Genomic DNA, 16,394 nt, shown 5'->3' with positions numbered 1-16,394 from the left:
GACTCAACATTTTTCAATAACAAGGAAATAATCACAACCGTCACTCATTGGAAAAAATACTTTTTACTCAGCATCGCTTTAGAAAATAAATTGCATCAAAGTGTGGCTTTAACGATTTCATGATCTCAAACAAATCCCATTTCAAGAACCTTTAACATTAATGGCTTTGGGTGATATCTTTAAATCTCAAGCCCTTCAAAGGATTCATGAGATCTCCACCAAGACTCGAGGAAGGCCGGAGTTTACAAAGACCTCACAGTGTGTTTGTGCATCTGTGGTTGTAGCGAGTCCTTGTTATTCTGGTTCTTAATTACACCCCTGACGTTTCAATGACCTGATCTGAAGCATTATGTTGTGAATATACTGCACAACTACAGTTATCATTTCTCATCACTTTACATGTAGACATTTGACAACTACAAGATTTCTGTTAATACACATTTATACTGTAGACGTCATTTCTCTGATTGTCAGTGACTTCGTGAGACACTCTGAGCATCAAACTACCTAAAAAGCACAATTCAAACCATAGTTAGGTTTACATATTTGTTTTTCTCCTGCCTGTAGCTTTTCTGTGCATCTAGCCCAGTTTTGAAGAGATATCAGACTTCTCTTCAATATGTTGAAATTAAAAGTGCCAAAAAACATTTGAAAAGTCAGCATCAATGTTTCCAAAAATCATGACCGGGTCATACTACTGAGCAGTTTGATACAGGAAGTTCTTTCTTTGTACGACACTACATCTGATGGTTTCATCACTCTGCAGGATAAACACTGCATCTTCCACTGACGAGCAGCTCATGTCAGCTAGCTGCACGCTACTTTCGGTTGGTGGATGAAGTTAGAAAGAAAGTCGTTCCTACAAGAAACTGTTCATAAAAGGTCTGTAGATTTTTTTGAGTAACAAGGTCATGATTTCTGGTTTGGTCAAATGCATTTTCCAGTACTCTGAGCACCACAACATGAGTTGCATTAAATTAATGAGAAGGCGGACATCTCTGCAGCCGTCTCCAAACCTGGAAACACCAAGACAGCATTAAAGGGCAGAGGACACAAGTTTCATTTTAGGGGTGAACTGTCCTTTTGTGGCCGAAAAATTAAAAAATTAAACTTTGCAGAAATTGCTTCTTTAAGTATAAAAAGAAAAAACCCACACAAAAACAATACCACGACAGCTATCAAGTATCTTCCACAAATGCTTTGATATGCTTTCCACTGGAGTATAAATGAGTTAAGCTGCCAGACTAGACTACAAATCTACCTGCTGTGCATAACTGGCAAAAAGCAGTGCGTGAAGCCAAAGCTACAAAGTCACACAAACCCCTCAATCTGACCGAGGTCCCAAAATCAGATCCAGGGATTTGCAAAGTCGGTAAAGCTTAGAGGAAAGAAAGAAAATTCAAAGCCCTTATGACCAGCTTTTAGGAGCAACACGGATCGGAGGACAGCTGACGGTCACAAGACTGCCGTATGAAGCATGTGAGCAGGAAAAACAAAAACTGCAGATGTTGCCTCTGAAGGCACGTCTGTATTTCTAATCAGTTAAACAGTCATGTCCAAAATCTACTGCAAATAGAAACAGAGCCTATTAATATATACTCTCTATATATGGCACCCAATCTATCAAAAAACTGTACCTTCTGCTGACATTCCCCCAGGTACAAAATAAATCTCTCCCATCATGATTAAACACACTCAAAGCCAAGAAGCACTTAACCAGACACATTACCCAATAATTCCCTTATTTCTTTCAACATTCCAAAAACATAATGAATACATTCGTTGGGGAGCGAGCCGTGTACATATATTCATCTCAAATACTCATTTTCTCTGTGTGCACCACAGCTGCCCGACAGCATCACATAGAAAACATATCATCACCCCGTTTGTTTAAGGCTAAGGTGAAAAAAACAAACAAAAAACCCTGAGCTTACATCGCTTTGGCTTTCTCTGGAGACTTTTCCTACGATATTTTATCCATAAATATAGCACAACACTGCTCCAAAAAATGTTTTAGTTGTAAACATTGGCTTTAAATAAAGAATTGATCTGTTTGATGGGAAACAAACATGATTAACAAACTCCAGAGGAGCCATCCTCCTCTCGCCTGTACGGCTGTTTTCCTGATAGGGTCCACTAGCTGTGCGTGTTGAGTGTTGACAGCCTGGCCATTAAATGTGAAACCCCGTCTCGGATCGAAGCACAAGCCCTGGTCACTGGAGCTGTGTGTGCGTGTGCGTGTGTGTGTGCAAGCAGAGCGGAGAACAGCACGAGCAAACAGCAAACATGCAGTAAAATAAGCTGAATATACAAACTTGAAAGCTATATGTGAAAATCCTACGCCCTCTGCCAAAACCTCAAAGCAAATCTAACCCGCAGAATAATCTGAATACAAAATAAGACACAATCGTATAAAAAAATAAAGACAAACATCCCGACGGTAGAAAAATCATTCTCCCCTGTGGGCTGCAGGAGGGGCTGGATTCAGGTGAGGTGCTGTCTGGTTTTTACATGATGGAGCAGTTCTCCGGCTTCATACGGCCCTGAGGAGGAGACGACAGGAATATTTGATTTTTGTTTAACAAAAACAACTATTTGTGTAATTCGACACCAAATGCTTCATTTGCGGTCCTGATGCTTAGAATACAGATTAATAAAGGCGACTTTTTACTGTTAGTGAGTCTTTACGAGGCGTTAAAATGGGAGCTGTGGTGAAAACGAGCGCCGTGTTTCTGGACTGAAATTGTGCAGCTGAACTTTAGAAATGTCCTTTTTTAAAAGCCACATGTCTCAGTTTAAATCCAATTTCGGTTTCGCCTCTTGCTACATTATCTTCTGAAGCTTTTGGTAAATTGGGGGAAACAACCGTTAAAAGTGAAATGAAAGAAGCCGTTTGTTCAGCCCTGAAGTGGTGGAGGACTTGTGTTCATCATTCAGCATGGGTGGGCATTTCCAGGCCTCGAGGGCCGGTGTCCTGCAGGTTTTGGATCTCACCCTGGGTCAACACACCTGAATCAAATGATGAGTTCATTATCAGGCCTCTGGAGAACTATAAGACATGTTGAGGAGGTCATTTAGCCTTTAAATCAGCTGTGTTGGATCAAGGACACATAGTAACAGAGAGATTGATACAGATTGATGCATGTTCAAAGTCTCCATAAGCTTACTCTGCTCCACCACCAACACCACCTCCTACCTGCATCTAGGATTCTGCTGCTCTGAGCACCATCATGAGCAAATCCACACATATCCTGTTGTTTCTTATCACCTCAGTCTTTGCTGTTTCTGTGATCATCATTTATGTTTTTGCACCTAATAATAATTCCAAGTCTGCAAAGTTAAAAGTAACAGTTTTTTTGCCCATGTTTGATGTTTGGGAAAATTTTCTGCGACTCTAAACTGCACTTTGTATCATAAAACCGTTCTCGGGAAATAGAGAGAGGGAGTATTTGCGATCTTGGATCCCATTTAAACTCCAATTTTGTTGATTAGTAATTAAATTAACTGCAGATGCCACACGCCAAAAGTCTGTTTCAGATGCTTAAACATCTTACAGTACAGAACTCCAAAACATGTGGAACATCTGGGCATTATTGTGGAACAGGAAACTCTAAATTTATAGATGAATAAGCAAAAAACCCACACATGTTGTCCGTTTTCTGTGCATAGTCGCCACCAACAATTTTAATCACTAATAGAACCAAATATTATACGCTTTGATCCTAAAACACAGTTATTAATGATGCTGTATAATTACTGCAGGGATGTTTTGACTGTGGAGTACCTGTCTGGGCTCATTGGTGCCCATGAAGTAGGAATGTCCTGGGAGGCCTTCAGCTAGACTGCTGCAACCACCGCCGCGCTCCTTCGGCTGCCCGCAGGAGTCGCAGATCACCTTGCGGCTGCGCAGGTTGTACTCGTTGTCTGCACCGCTTGTGCTGTGAGCTCCCTGCAGAGGGCAGCACACATCAGTTACTCAACTGCTGCTTGACTGCTTAGTGGTCAGGTTACTATAGACTGTATATAAAAGATGGACAAAGTGTTCAGGTCTGAAAAGTGAAGCTTAAGCCTTAAACCTGCATCCGGTCAGCAGGGGGCGCCTCCTCTGGTCGCAACAGGACGTCGGATTGTTTTGAGTCTTATTTTATGATCTCGGTATTGTTTAATACATCATTTTTAAAATTAATACAGAATAAAAGAAGGTGGGGTTAAAGGTGTGGTTGCTTTGAGTAACGTGCTGAACAGAGTAACACAGGAGGAATTTACCATGTCATCATCTTCATCATCGTCATGGAACAGGGTGCGGGTCACTTTCCTCATGGCCATTTCCTGATGGCAAATCAAATAAACTCAAGTCAGACACTGCAGTTAAAAAGAAGAAGAAAACTTTACAATACAAAGTGAGTGAAGTCAGACCTCTCCATTAGCACTGATGAGGGAGGTCTGCAGCAGGTCGCCAGTACCCCAAGAGTTCTGGCTCTTCCACACCAGGTCAGTGGGTGGGTTGTGGGTTCCACCACCAGATGCAGCCCAGACCTGTAAAAGTCAAACATCAGAGAATTTGTAAACTGTACTGAACCAGTGAAGGACTGAAAAAGGAAGCAAAAGGAATATCTGCAAGCTATTTTGTGCTTTTTGAGGTGTTCATCTCAGTCAAATTTCTACTTGTCTTGATTTTCCTAGTCTCTAAAAAGAGGCAAAGAAAGGAAGAAGGCTTGGTGTAACTTACAGTCACAGTCCCGCCGGCCTTCAGAGTGAACTTGTGGGGAAACTTGTAGATGATTGGGGTTGAATTCCCAACCTGTCTCTTCACTTGCCAATTGGCCAGTGATTGGTCCTGCATAAGAGAAAGTTGGAGAATGATGATTAGGCAGAGTCACAAATAATCCACCTAAAGACACTGGAAATATTTTTTTATAGCAGAGGTGGGGAACTCCAGGCCTCAAGGACCGGCGTCCTGCAGGTTTTAGATGTGTCCGTGATCCAACACTAATCATTTAATTCAGGTGTGTTGACCCAGGGCGAGATCTAAAACCTGCAGGACACCGGCCCTCGAGGCCTGGAGTTCCCCACCCATTTCGGTGTGCTTGTATAGTAATGCACAATCTCAGCTACCTCATCAGCCTTGTTGCTGAGACGGATGTATCTTCCCTCCATATCAACCTCGTCCACCGTGATGCGTCCACTGGCCGAGGCTTGCTGACTGATGCGAGTCTTGGTCAGAGTGTTTCCTGTCACGCTGGAGGTCTCGCTGTCATTGTCGTTGAGGCGGCGCTTCTTTGAGACGCTCGTCCCAGAGGAGTTGCGGCTGCTGGAGGCAGCGGCGGCGGAGGAGTGGTGCACCCGGGTGGTCTGAGAGTGGCCTGAGCCAGAGGTCCGCGACACCGTGACTTTTGTGGGTGGAGGACTGGGTGACAGACGCAGCCTGGAGAAAGATGGTGGGAGAGGATACATACGAGGTGAGTGAGTGTGCAAATGCACGTGCTGGTTAAGTGCCAGGATTACATCCTTGCTGCTCTGGTGCTCCATCAAACCTCATCAGGTTAAAGACAGTCAACAGCCTCGTGTCATAATCGCCATATAATTATATCTCTCACTGATTCTGCACCTTGCTCGCCGTTTGTTTTTTTATGATATTAACAGACTGTGGTACCAACGCCAACAACACCCTGAACTCATATACTCCCATATCGTCCTTTTTACTTTATATGTTGTATACTATAAGAAAGAAAACTCGTGCCCAACACCATGAAATTATCAGAAAACTGTTTCCTGAGGTCACGGATAAAGTGAGCAGCAGGGTCATTTTCTCAAAAACCTCTATACAGTTTGCCTTGTTTTCATAATCACACATGCTGCCCCCTGCTGGCCATCAGAAATAATACAGCTTTTCTGCACGTTATTAATAGGTTTTGTTTTTTTATTTCATATTTAGAAAAACTTTGTTTCTGGTGCAAGCTCTTCACATTACTGTTTAAACACTGGCTATCTCAGATTTCAGTGCTAAATACACCAACATGTTTAAAAGAATAACATTTTAACAACAAGGGCAATGATAGCAAGCGTAACAGAGAGGACAAGGATAAAGAGTTATTATATAGAGCACTGGCTGCCACTGCTGCATGCATGTTTGTGTGGACGCGGAGTCGGAGGCAGCAGTTTTTGGATTGTGATACAAACGGCTGCAATGAAACAGATTTATTCCAGGATGAAATGCGGCTCTAAACTCTGTCTGTTAGCAGCTCTCCACAAGAGACTCATGTCAAGACATTCAGGTCAGCCCTTCATAAGGAGGAGCCGATGAGCTGTATTGGCTGGATAGCAGTAGGTTACCTACAGCGACATAAAAGCCACATTAATTTTGATTTGTCATTAGAAAAAAAAAACAGGCCCAAATCACATTTGAAGAATATCTGAGTTATGCTCTTCAAACTCTCATGAAAAACTTTCATGAAAAATCCGAGTCAAATAAGAAAACGAACAATATATAAACTGAATGAAACAAATTGAGCTCTCATGCAGATATTTGTGACTGTAAATATACTTCGGTCAGTCACGTTTCACCGGCGTTGCTGGCTGCATGCCATTAACTTTCTCTTTACCTTAGTTATGTTTTGTCCTGTCTGTCGTCTCTTTGTCCCTTTTTCCTCTTGTGTTTTCTTCTTATCCCAAACAGATGGCTGCCCTCCCTGAGCCCGTTTCTGCTGGAGCTTTCTTCCCTTTGAAAGGAAGCTTTTTTTCCCCTTCCCACTGTTGCCAAGTGTGCCCTGTGATACGAGTGGCAACCTGTCCAAGGTGTACCCTACGACCCTCCCTCTGTGGGTGTGGATAAGTACTCGGATTCCTATGTGTCCCTGAAACTCAGCTGTTGTTGGTAGTTAATTAAAGCCAGTTTGGCATTTTTCTTGGTTTTTGTTTACTTTATATATCACGTCACGATGCACCTCACAATAGTTACACGCCCGTACTGAATGCACTGATAAACACACTTCATATTTATAATAATATTCTACTTTCATGAGTTCTTGTGATATTTGTTTCCTCCGCACAATCAGCCAACAGTCCCGCTGGGTGATGAAGTAAGGCTCACTGTTGGCATTTCAGCTCGACCAAATGCTGCGGTGCGTGGTGAAACCATTTTTTATGGCTCTGACGAGGTGTTTAAGGGCATGGTTTTCAAATAGAAATAGTATTTTCCTCAAAGTTAGAAGGACTCTATTTACACCCTCGTTATGCTAAAAAAGAGAAAAAGGAAAAAAGAAAGACAAACAGCCCCAAAGCAAAAGCACCAAAAACAAAATGAACCCAAGACTGGTCCACAGGTGTCCACCTGCAGGATGGCAGTGACTCTAATTGGTTATTTATTACACTGCTTGGAGCACAGAAGTCCTCACCGAGGTTATGGAGCACTGGGTTCAGTTTTCACTCGTTATCCCCACAAACCAATTTTTCACTGACTTGTTAGTGCTCCCTCTTTTCCCATAACAACTTCTGGCCTTGTGGGCATCTACATGGTTGTAGAGCTGTTTTACAAACAACCTCACCTCTCCTCCTCTCCCTCCAGCAGCTTCCTGTAAGCATGGATCTCCATGTCCAGGGCCAGTTTGATGTCCAGCAGCTCCTGGTACTCATCCAGCTGCTGCTGCATCCGGGCTCGGATCTCAGTGATATCCCGATCTTTGTCCTCCAGCCGTCGCCTCATCAAGTCGCGCTCGCGTGTCAGAGCCTCCTCAAGCTCCCGCGTCTTGGCCTCACTTGCCGACAGCTGATTCAGAGAGAAGACACACAAAGGCCGCCCAGTTACATTTTCACCACTGCTTTGTCTTGGATCCGAGAAATCCACCTGATGGTTAACAATCCACTGACACGCTGCGAGTGGAAGTACCTGTTTCTGCAGCTGGCTCAGCTGGCCTGACAGGCTCTCCATTCGGATCCGGGTCTGCTGCAGCTCTTCATGGGCAGCGCCCACCAAGTTGCTGTTCCTGTCAGCTGACTGACGGGCATTTTCCAACTGTCGGGCAGAGAGAAGAGGCAGTCAGCTCCCAGCAGGGCTCAACTACACTGCTTCAGTCTGACCTTCTTAATAAACCCAAATAAAGTTATTTCAAAGTAATGGGATGAAGGAGCATTACTTATAAAAAAAAACTAAACCACAAGGCCCGCCATAACCACGGTCACAGTAAAAGGACAGTTCACCCTTTGGTCTGCAGTGCTTTAAATCCATCTGGGTTCTTTTTGTACGAGTTGCTCAGTTTTGGAGATATCAGCTGTTACAATGTTGACCTTTCCATCTAATGAAACTGAATAACACTCACCTCGTGGTGCTGAAAAGGTAAAAAGAATGAAGTATAATAAAATGTAACAACCAAAAAAAAATGTGTCTCTTTCCTTCTATCTACCAACATCCGACAGTTAAAAGCTCGCCAGCAGAGCCGCCTGATCTGTGCAGGAAGCAAACTGAGCATCTGAAAAAAATACTCCTACCTCGTGTCACACCTGGAGTTCAAAGGGGATTTTTTTCTCATAGTGTTGCACTAAAGTAACTGTTACTGACCACATGGATGTTATTTTCATATCAACAGGTGTTTTCTACAAACAGGTTTTCTTTCAACTTACTGTTAAGATCAATTTCTGCGACTGCAGAGCCCTCAGTTATCTCAGTGTGTGTGTGTGTGTGTGTGTGTGTTAGTTACAGAAATTTGTAAAGGTAAAGCTTAAAGTTGCAAATCATGTTGAAAATTAGAACATTAAAATGATTAAAATGTGATTTTTTTTCAATATCACTAATAACAGAAAAGTAGAATATATATCCATTAAATAAATGTAATTTTAATTTTTTTTTTTAGCCCTAAGCATCTTACTGTTTTGTTCTTGGATGTCAAAGTTCATACAGGTGGGAATGTAATGTCCTGTTTTTATCTTCGTTCACAGAATCAGCAAAATCTTCTTCTACCATTTTCTAAGAAACAAACATGATCTGTTTCATGGCTAACAAAACCACAGAGATCTAAATCCTACAATGTGTTGCAAACGTCTCCGACACATTTCTCAGATGTTTTATTTAGTTGCTGATCAGCATGAGGATACTCCACCTCTGCCCGTGTACAGGCCATGGTGTGTCATTTCTTTTAGTGTGAAAAGAAAAAAAATTGTACAGTTTGGCCATAAATGTTTACATCCTGTCATAATGTTACAAGCATGAGCATCTCATCACAGGTAGATATACCCTTCCTTCTCCACAGTGATGCGATTGGTGGGTAAAAAACAAAACAAAAACAAAACAAAAAAAAAAAACAGGTTGGACCATGACAGGCCAGATTAAAAAAAATAAAAATTGTTTCTCATTTTGGCTTCGCTTTTAATGAATATACTTGTACACAAAAATGAAGTGAAAATGATGTCATACTTTGACTCTAGGTGGTGACAGAACCAGAGAGCAAATTACCTTGGAGTTGTAGGTCTTCTCGATTTCCTCCTTGTAGAGGCGGACCTGCTCCTCGTGCTGGGCTCTAAGGTCAATCAGAGCCTCGGCGAGCTTGCTGTCGAACTCCTGCTGCCGCCCGCTGTCAATCTCCACCATGCGGGTGTCAAACCGACGCTTGGATTCACGCAGCTCCTGCAGACAACAGAGGAGACTGTGTAAGATACAAACACATGTAAACTCAGAGTGGCAGTCCTCATCCTTGTTTGCTTTTGTCACGCAACTTGTATGAATGATGCTTGAAAAAGACTGATCCGCACTGATGTTTGGTTCATGCACCATAAACAATAATACCACCACAAACTGTAAAAAAAACAAAAAAAAAACTGCCCTTGTCAATTAATGTAATTGTATTAATTAATTGGTTGCTGTGCACGAATTCTTTGTTCAGAGCTCCAACAGAAAACAAATCTTCAAGAGATTCCTCATTATCTCTACATTTGGAAAAAGCACAAAATTGCCAACTTTGGGAAATGAACATTTCAGCTCTATTATGGCATCATTATATCTGCTCTTTCTGTGCAGACTTCTATCTGTTCTGCATTACTAGAAGGAGAAGAAACAGCTCTGAGACAGATCTGAAGGGAAACATGCAAAAACAACAAGTAGGTGGTTGGAAGCAAATCAATATCCTGTGGAAAAGATGAAAAGTAGGACAGATTACTGAGACAGCTCTGTAAAAATAGAAGTGCTAAGGTGAAGAGCAGGAACCTCATTGTAGATGTTCTTCTGGAACTCCAGCTCCTCCTTCAGGGTCTGCAGGCGGTTCTCGGCGTCCACTCTCCTCAGCATCTCATCCTGCAGCTGCCTCTTGGCATCAGCCAAGTTTACTTCCAACTGGAAAGGAGGCACGAAGAGAGAAACGAGATGAGAGAAAATATTTTTTAGACGAAGCATGTAAGCACACAAAAAGAGATCTAATACAGAACAAGGTCCAATCTATGCTGCTTAATCTGTGAGCCTCTCTTAAAGAAAAACCTTTAGTTCCTTGGTTTGGCCAGTAGGTGGAGCAAGGCCACAACCTCAGGAGTAACGTTCATTGATAAAACAAATAGCAAAAAGATGCAATTTTGTCTGTCTCGCCTCCACATCCTCATTCATAATCAGCTGCTGGAGGGTTTACATAAAATTACCAACTCCACTGGGGTATTTCTGCTTTGAGATCAGCACCACACAGACACTGCACTCTGCACTCCTCTGACTGCTGTTCAGCTGATAAATAGCTTTAAACAATCCGTGCAGGTCTGCAGATATTAAAGAGCGACTCCTGCTTTATCAGTGCAAAATGGGCAGTAAATATCCATGCAGCCTGCACGGACATCTCTCTTTCATTTGCAAATTTCAGGCTAAGCTTCAAACCGCACTCTACTTCTTTGCCTATCAAATCGCAGCTCAAGGGGGCGGGACAGAACGCACATTGGTGTTTGTGGGATTTTCCCCATTTGAGACCACGAATAAACCACTTCTGAGAGGTACGCTAAACCACAGGACCACGAGGCTTTCACTGTCTTTCATTAATGTAGAGTGAACTTCTTTTACTTTGATGCTAAAGCAACAGAGTAAAAGAAGAAAAAAAAACTGAGCAGTAAATAACCAACAATTCAGACTCCATAAAATGAAATGTACTCGTCCCGCCCACGTTAACCATGTAAGACTTAAGTTTGGATAAAAATGTCTTTTACCTTCGCCAGCTGGGCCTTGAGGTCCTTCACCTCTGCCTCCAGGGTTCGCTTCTCCCCCAAGGCAGTGCTGAGGGCAGCATCTTTGGAGTTGAGCAGGGCTTCTAAGTCCCTCAACCTGACCAGAGCTGCCTCCAGGTCAGACTCCTTCTTGGTGTTCCTGTGAAGATAAGGATGACAGGATGTAGTTTGTAGATTTTTTGGTACTTTATGTGTCATTGTTATGTATTCTAACTGTGCTCATCATATCCCTGCTGATAAATGTAATTTTATTCCCCACAGACAAGCATTTTATCAGCCTTACTGGAGCACTGCAAGTGGCCGCATCCAGTACTGAGAAAAGAAGCTAATCAAAAATGCCAAAAACTGCAGTTCCGCTAACCACCACTTGAGGCTGGTCCTGAAAGTGAGTTGATCCCCACAGATTCTCATGTTACACAAGTTAGCTCTCCATCCTCTCATCTAAACACACTCACATTAGGTCTAACAGCCTCTTATAATCTAAATCATTTTAAAAAAGGTGCAGCTGTGTTAGAGGTGCTATATAAAACAAAGCTGCCTTGCCATCCATGGAACAGTTTTTGTAGGTGACCCAAGAAAAAAAGGAGAAATAAATAAGAGAACAAATATAAATGCTTTCTATAAATCAACTTCCATTTAGGCTATTGTCTGTATTTCAGTGGAGAAGGTGAAAGAAGGTCCTCACCACAAATCCTTCCATGTAACAGAAGGTCACAGGTATAACATTAAATTCAACATATTTTTTTTTATTAGGCCATTTATTTCTCTATGTATTTATTTAGCTGTCGACTGGTTTATTACCCTCCATCAGTCCATCAGTTAATGTATTTGGTAACTTGCAGTATAGATTTCCTGTTAGCTTCCATTCAGGTTAAAATCTACAAAGTTATAAAAGGAGAATCTGTTCTTTCTGTGCCGAGCGATAAATAGCACCAAAGTACACGGCAGTGAGAGAAGCTGTGGATGACACGCTGTGCTGTTATTGGACTCCCAAACTACACATGAACTTCTCTCTGAGACAACCTGTGGCGTTCTAAGAGAACTCGTGTTTGTTCAGAGAACTGTGTGAGGGGAAAAAATAAAAGAAATCTTGGAACTGCCTGTGGAAAAACTATATATTCCAGCACAACGTGAAGACAGGGGACGGGTTGGACAGAGGCTCATGCACGACTGAGGAGGAAATGGGCTCCCTATTATTCTATTTGGCCCTGTGGGCCAGGCTTCATTGTCACTAATAATGACCATCTGCTGCAGGAGAAGGCTTCCAGGCTGCTCACACAGACCTCAGAGTCCTCTAGTCATGGACTGCAGGCCATTAGGAAAGCCAGTGTATGGAGAAGCAGGCAAAAAGACACACAGATACCCCACAGCAGAGTGAACTGACGAATATAAACTCCAAAGCAAAAATGCGTTTATGACACAGCAATCAATATCCGTTACTGCTTTCAATAAAACCCAGGACCTCTTTTTAAGAGGATGAAAGCAAAACTTTGTTTTCCTGAAAAAAAAAAAAAAAAAAAGAGCCAAAACAAACAGCAGGTCAACCGAAAGAACATGCATCACAGGCAGAAAGCGGAAAACCGAAGCGGATTTAGGGAAAAAAGAAAGAAAGAAAAAAAAAAGGAGCCTACAAGACTGATTATGTTCAGTTATAAAAATATTTTTTTTAAAAACGGAAAAGAAAAAGAAGCAGGAGAAGGAGGAGGAGGACACGAGGAGGAGAGCCGCCCAGTTTCTGATAGGCCCAAATCAAATCAGCGTCCTGGCTCGGCCTGCTCACAAACACAGACATACGCAGCTCAGGGCAGAAAGCAGAGACTGATTCACATGCACTTTATCACACGTGCTCTTTAAATAACCCTCTGGGAAAAAAATAATCATCAAAATTCTACATCTCAACATTTTTTTTTATTTTTATTGTTGCTCATGAACACAGCATTTCATTCTTTATGAACAGCTGATGAATCAAAGCAGATTTTTCACTCAGTTTTCAGATCTGTTGGTTTTTTTGTTTTGTTTTTAATATTAATAAAGATATTATTGAACTGAAGTGCCTGATGTTCAGACCACACACCGGTTTCTATAAACATCACAAATACTTGCTGGAGTTAAAAGCCTTGCTCATGGGCAGCTTGCCCTTCTGCCTTTCTTTGAATCAACCTCTGTTTGATATGACTGCACCAGAGTAGGAAGGAAGAACGATATCGGTTCCTACTTATGTGTTGCAACTATTTGTCATATTTGACTTGTCAAAGAACGACTTCATGGCTCAGGTGTAGTGCAGCACAAAATGCACTATTAACACCTACAACAGTTGTTGGACCAGCAAAGTTATTGCCTCATTCAGCCGTGTCAGTCATCACAGAGCTCCAAGCTTCTCCCACTGGACAGATTAGTACAACTGCTATAAAATGTCTTAATGGCTTATACTGTTGTGACTGTAATAACAATAATATAGCTTAACAACATGAGGAGGTGCCATGCTCCTCGAGGCTCATATACGTTTCTGGAAACTTATTTACTAAAGTCGCTGCTTTATGTTATTGTGGGATATTTTAAATTCACCGCAATGCTCATTAGCACGTCTATAAAAGAAAGAAAAATAACCCAAACATGGCTGTAATGAGAGGAGGAGACAATGAGAGGTGTGTTTTTCATTTCACTTATAAACTCATTTGTTTACAGCTTGAGATAAACATTACCAGAAAGTATGCAGCTCTTTGTCTGGATGTTAATATTTTCTCCAACGGACCGTTTTAACAGTGTGTGTGTGTGTGTGTGTGTGTGTGTGTGTGTGTGTGTGTGTGTGTGTGTGTGTCTCTGCTGTGACATTCATTAAGGCTAATGGGCCCAGTGGATCAGCTTCAGCAGTGAATTAATGGATAGATGTGCCTCTACTGTATCAACATGCTGCTTTGCAGTTTGTATTCTCCTCATACATAAAAGAATAAGAAAAGCTTACAGCTAAAAGACTTCCAGGCCGAGTGTTTGATATTGTGACTTTATGCTATAACTAGATTATATATGAACTGGGGTGATTGTTAAGATGTTGGGTCACCCTGTGCAGCCAAGTTGTCACACTGAAAGTAGTGCTCTCGTTTTGTTCTGGTTTTAATCCCTCGTAGGCACAAATAAAAGCAGGTCAGTGCTGACAGCATCCATGCTGATGTTTATAAAAAAAAAAAAAAAAAAAAAAAAAAAAGCAATGATGATTTTTTCCAGTTTGTTTGTTTTTGAGATCCTCAAAATCAGAAACTTCTTCCTTAATGAGAACAAATAATAAAAACAAAAAGAATTTGACATAACAGATCCCAGGTCCCTGATATCTGTAAATGGCATTTAAATGTTGATATGAGTCAACAAAGACAATAATGGCTCGGTATATTTTGAAATGTATAAAACACATTCAAATAAAATGTTTGATTAAAAGGAGAAAACAGATGGAGAACAGACGTTACAGAAAAAGAAAGCATTTTTAAACTTTGTACAGTTTGACTACATCCATCCCTCCTTCCAAAGAAAGGTTCTTTCTTGCAAACAGCTCAAATTCCTGACATTCACATTCCTTCAAGCAGACACTAAATAGGGCACAGCAGGGGAAAACTCAGGAGGTCACGAGCACGCTCCATCCATCATGTAACGTACGGGTCCGTGGCTTAACCTCTCAGGACCTTCCTATAAAAAGGGAGACCAGCACCAACACGGACACACATGTGGTGGTGTTGATGTTTTTATTATTACCACCCTCATTAGGTGTCCTTAAATAATTTAGCGACTCCTCATACTGTATGGATGGAGGCATATACACCCAAACCAGGCCAAAAGGATTGTTTCAAATGTATGTTCTTGATCACGGTTAAGTCTTGTTTGATTGTTATTGATTTAACGATGGCCCTATTTTGTCTCTGATAAGCTGACTACATGTGAATGCAGTGTCCTTTGACTTTCAGCCACATCCAGCCAAGGTGCTCAACCCAAGGTTTCAAAACGTGACCAATGGCTGATTTCACCGTGTCGCCATCTTTTATATACAGGCTGGAGATCAAAGTCTGCAGGCTGGATGTGGCAGACTGAATTTAATCCCATCTACTAGATAATCGAAAGATACCCCTCACAGGCTGAATGAAAATTTCTGCTGGTAGCACTCTGAAGCATTTCTGTACAGAAATTTCACAGTAATCCGATTGCTGCTGAGATACTTCAGTGTGAAGCAAAGTGGTGGAGTGAAAAAACATACAGACACTCACGAGAACCCCGAATGGCTTGGGAAAACCCACTTATTTAATTACTTTATAGCAGCTTCTGTACTGTGCAACGCTTTGAGGGCCTAAACCAAAAACTCACAATAGGATCGCATTCAATAATGGTTTTATTAAATGAGTATTGTCAGTGGCTTTGAACAGGGAGGTGCAAAGGTGCACATTTGTCTGCAAAACTGCAGCTACTACTAATTTACTCACATTTCTCTGAACGTAAAAACTTCGAGCACAATTTCAGCTTTAAATAGGCAAAAAAGGCACGCATGTGAGGTAAAGAACGTTTGAGCCGTTTGCACTCTAACTTCACTTCCTATTATATGAACTACAAAGAAAAAGGAACTAAGTAATTATTTTACTATAAGTCAGGAACATTAGGACGCAGGATTAAATGGCACGACTGACTCATCCTGACTACAGTTATTATAGTCAAACTCTAATCTACGTATTACAATTAGATGAAGTTAAGTGAAACAAAGAAATATATAAATAAATAAATTACATTAAATAAATAGAATGATTTTATGAACTACAAAAGGAAATTTCTTTAGTTTTAGTCTTTGTTGGTTTTGCTAAATTTTTCAAAGCAACCTGTATAAGCAGGTTCTCATGGATTCATCCCTGCTTATAAATAATGATTTGAGTGCATTATAACATCAATTCTGAACTTTTTACATTTTGCATCTGCAGAAAAATGAAAACAATTCTATGTAAAATTTTTAAAAATGCCAAAATTTCCACTGACATGAATGAAAAGTACAACTAAAAATATTTTTAATGGAAAAAACTGAACTAAAATGAGAAAACCCATCTGGGAAATTAAGTAAAAAGAAACTGAAGTGAAAATAAAAACTGCAAATTAAATACACTCCAATAACTTTGCTCCTGGGAGGTAAGATTGGCACCTTGACTATAAGCAATTTTTTAATTGCAAACTGGAATCAGAAGATTACTGCA

At 41.2% G+C, this 16,394-nt stretch overlaps 1 protein-coding gene across 3 annotated transcripts in view; it reads right to left on the bottom strand.

Annotated features, from left to right (window-relative positions):
• Positions 1 to 44: 44 nt before the first annotated feature.
• LOC146378360 (lamin-A-like) overlaps positions 45 to 16,394 on the bottom strand; it is a 39,916-nt gene continuing 23,566 nt past the window's right edge. For all 3 annotated transcript variants that reach the window (XM_084944391.1, XM_084944389.1, XM_084944388.1), the window contains 11 exons: positions 11,164 to 11,320; positions 10,193 to 10,318; positions 9,446 to 9,616; positions 7,886 to 8,011; positions 7,545 to 7,765; positions 5,116 to 5,425; positions 4,730 to 4,837; positions 4,417 to 4,536; positions 4,267 to 4,329; positions 3,785 to 3,949; positions 45 to 2,543 (listed from right to left, as the gene is read on the bottom strand). In XM_084944391.1, coding sequence (XP_084800517.1) covers positions 2,508 to 2,543; positions 3,785 to 3,949; positions 4,267 to 4,329; positions 4,417 to 4,536; positions 4,730 to 4,837; positions 5,116 to 5,425; positions 7,545 to 7,765; positions 7,886 to 8,011; positions 9,446 to 9,616; positions 10,193 to 10,318; positions 11,164 to 11,320 — 1,603 coding nt within the window. In that variant the 3' untranslated portion in view covers positions 45 to 2,507. The remainder of the gene's footprint in view (positions 2,544 to 3,784; positions 3,950 to 4,266; positions 4,330 to 4,416; positions 4,537 to 4,729; positions 4,838 to 5,115; positions 5,426 to 7,544; positions 7,766 to 7,885; positions 8,012 to 9,445; positions 9,617 to 10,192; positions 10,319 to 11,163; positions 11,321 to 16,394) is intronic.

The sequence above is a fragment of the Perissodus microlepis genome, chromosome 11 (genome assembly GCF_051167445.1).
Source record: "Perissodus microlepis isolate ML-2025 ecotype Zambia chromosome 11, ASM5116744v1, whole genome shotgun sequence".
In the NCBI taxonomy this organism is placed as follows: domain Eukaryota; kingdom Metazoa; phylum Chordata; class Actinopteri; order Cichliformes; family Cichlidae; genus Perissodus; species Perissodus microlepis.
This window is presented reverse-complemented; position numbering and strand designations above follow the sequence as displayed.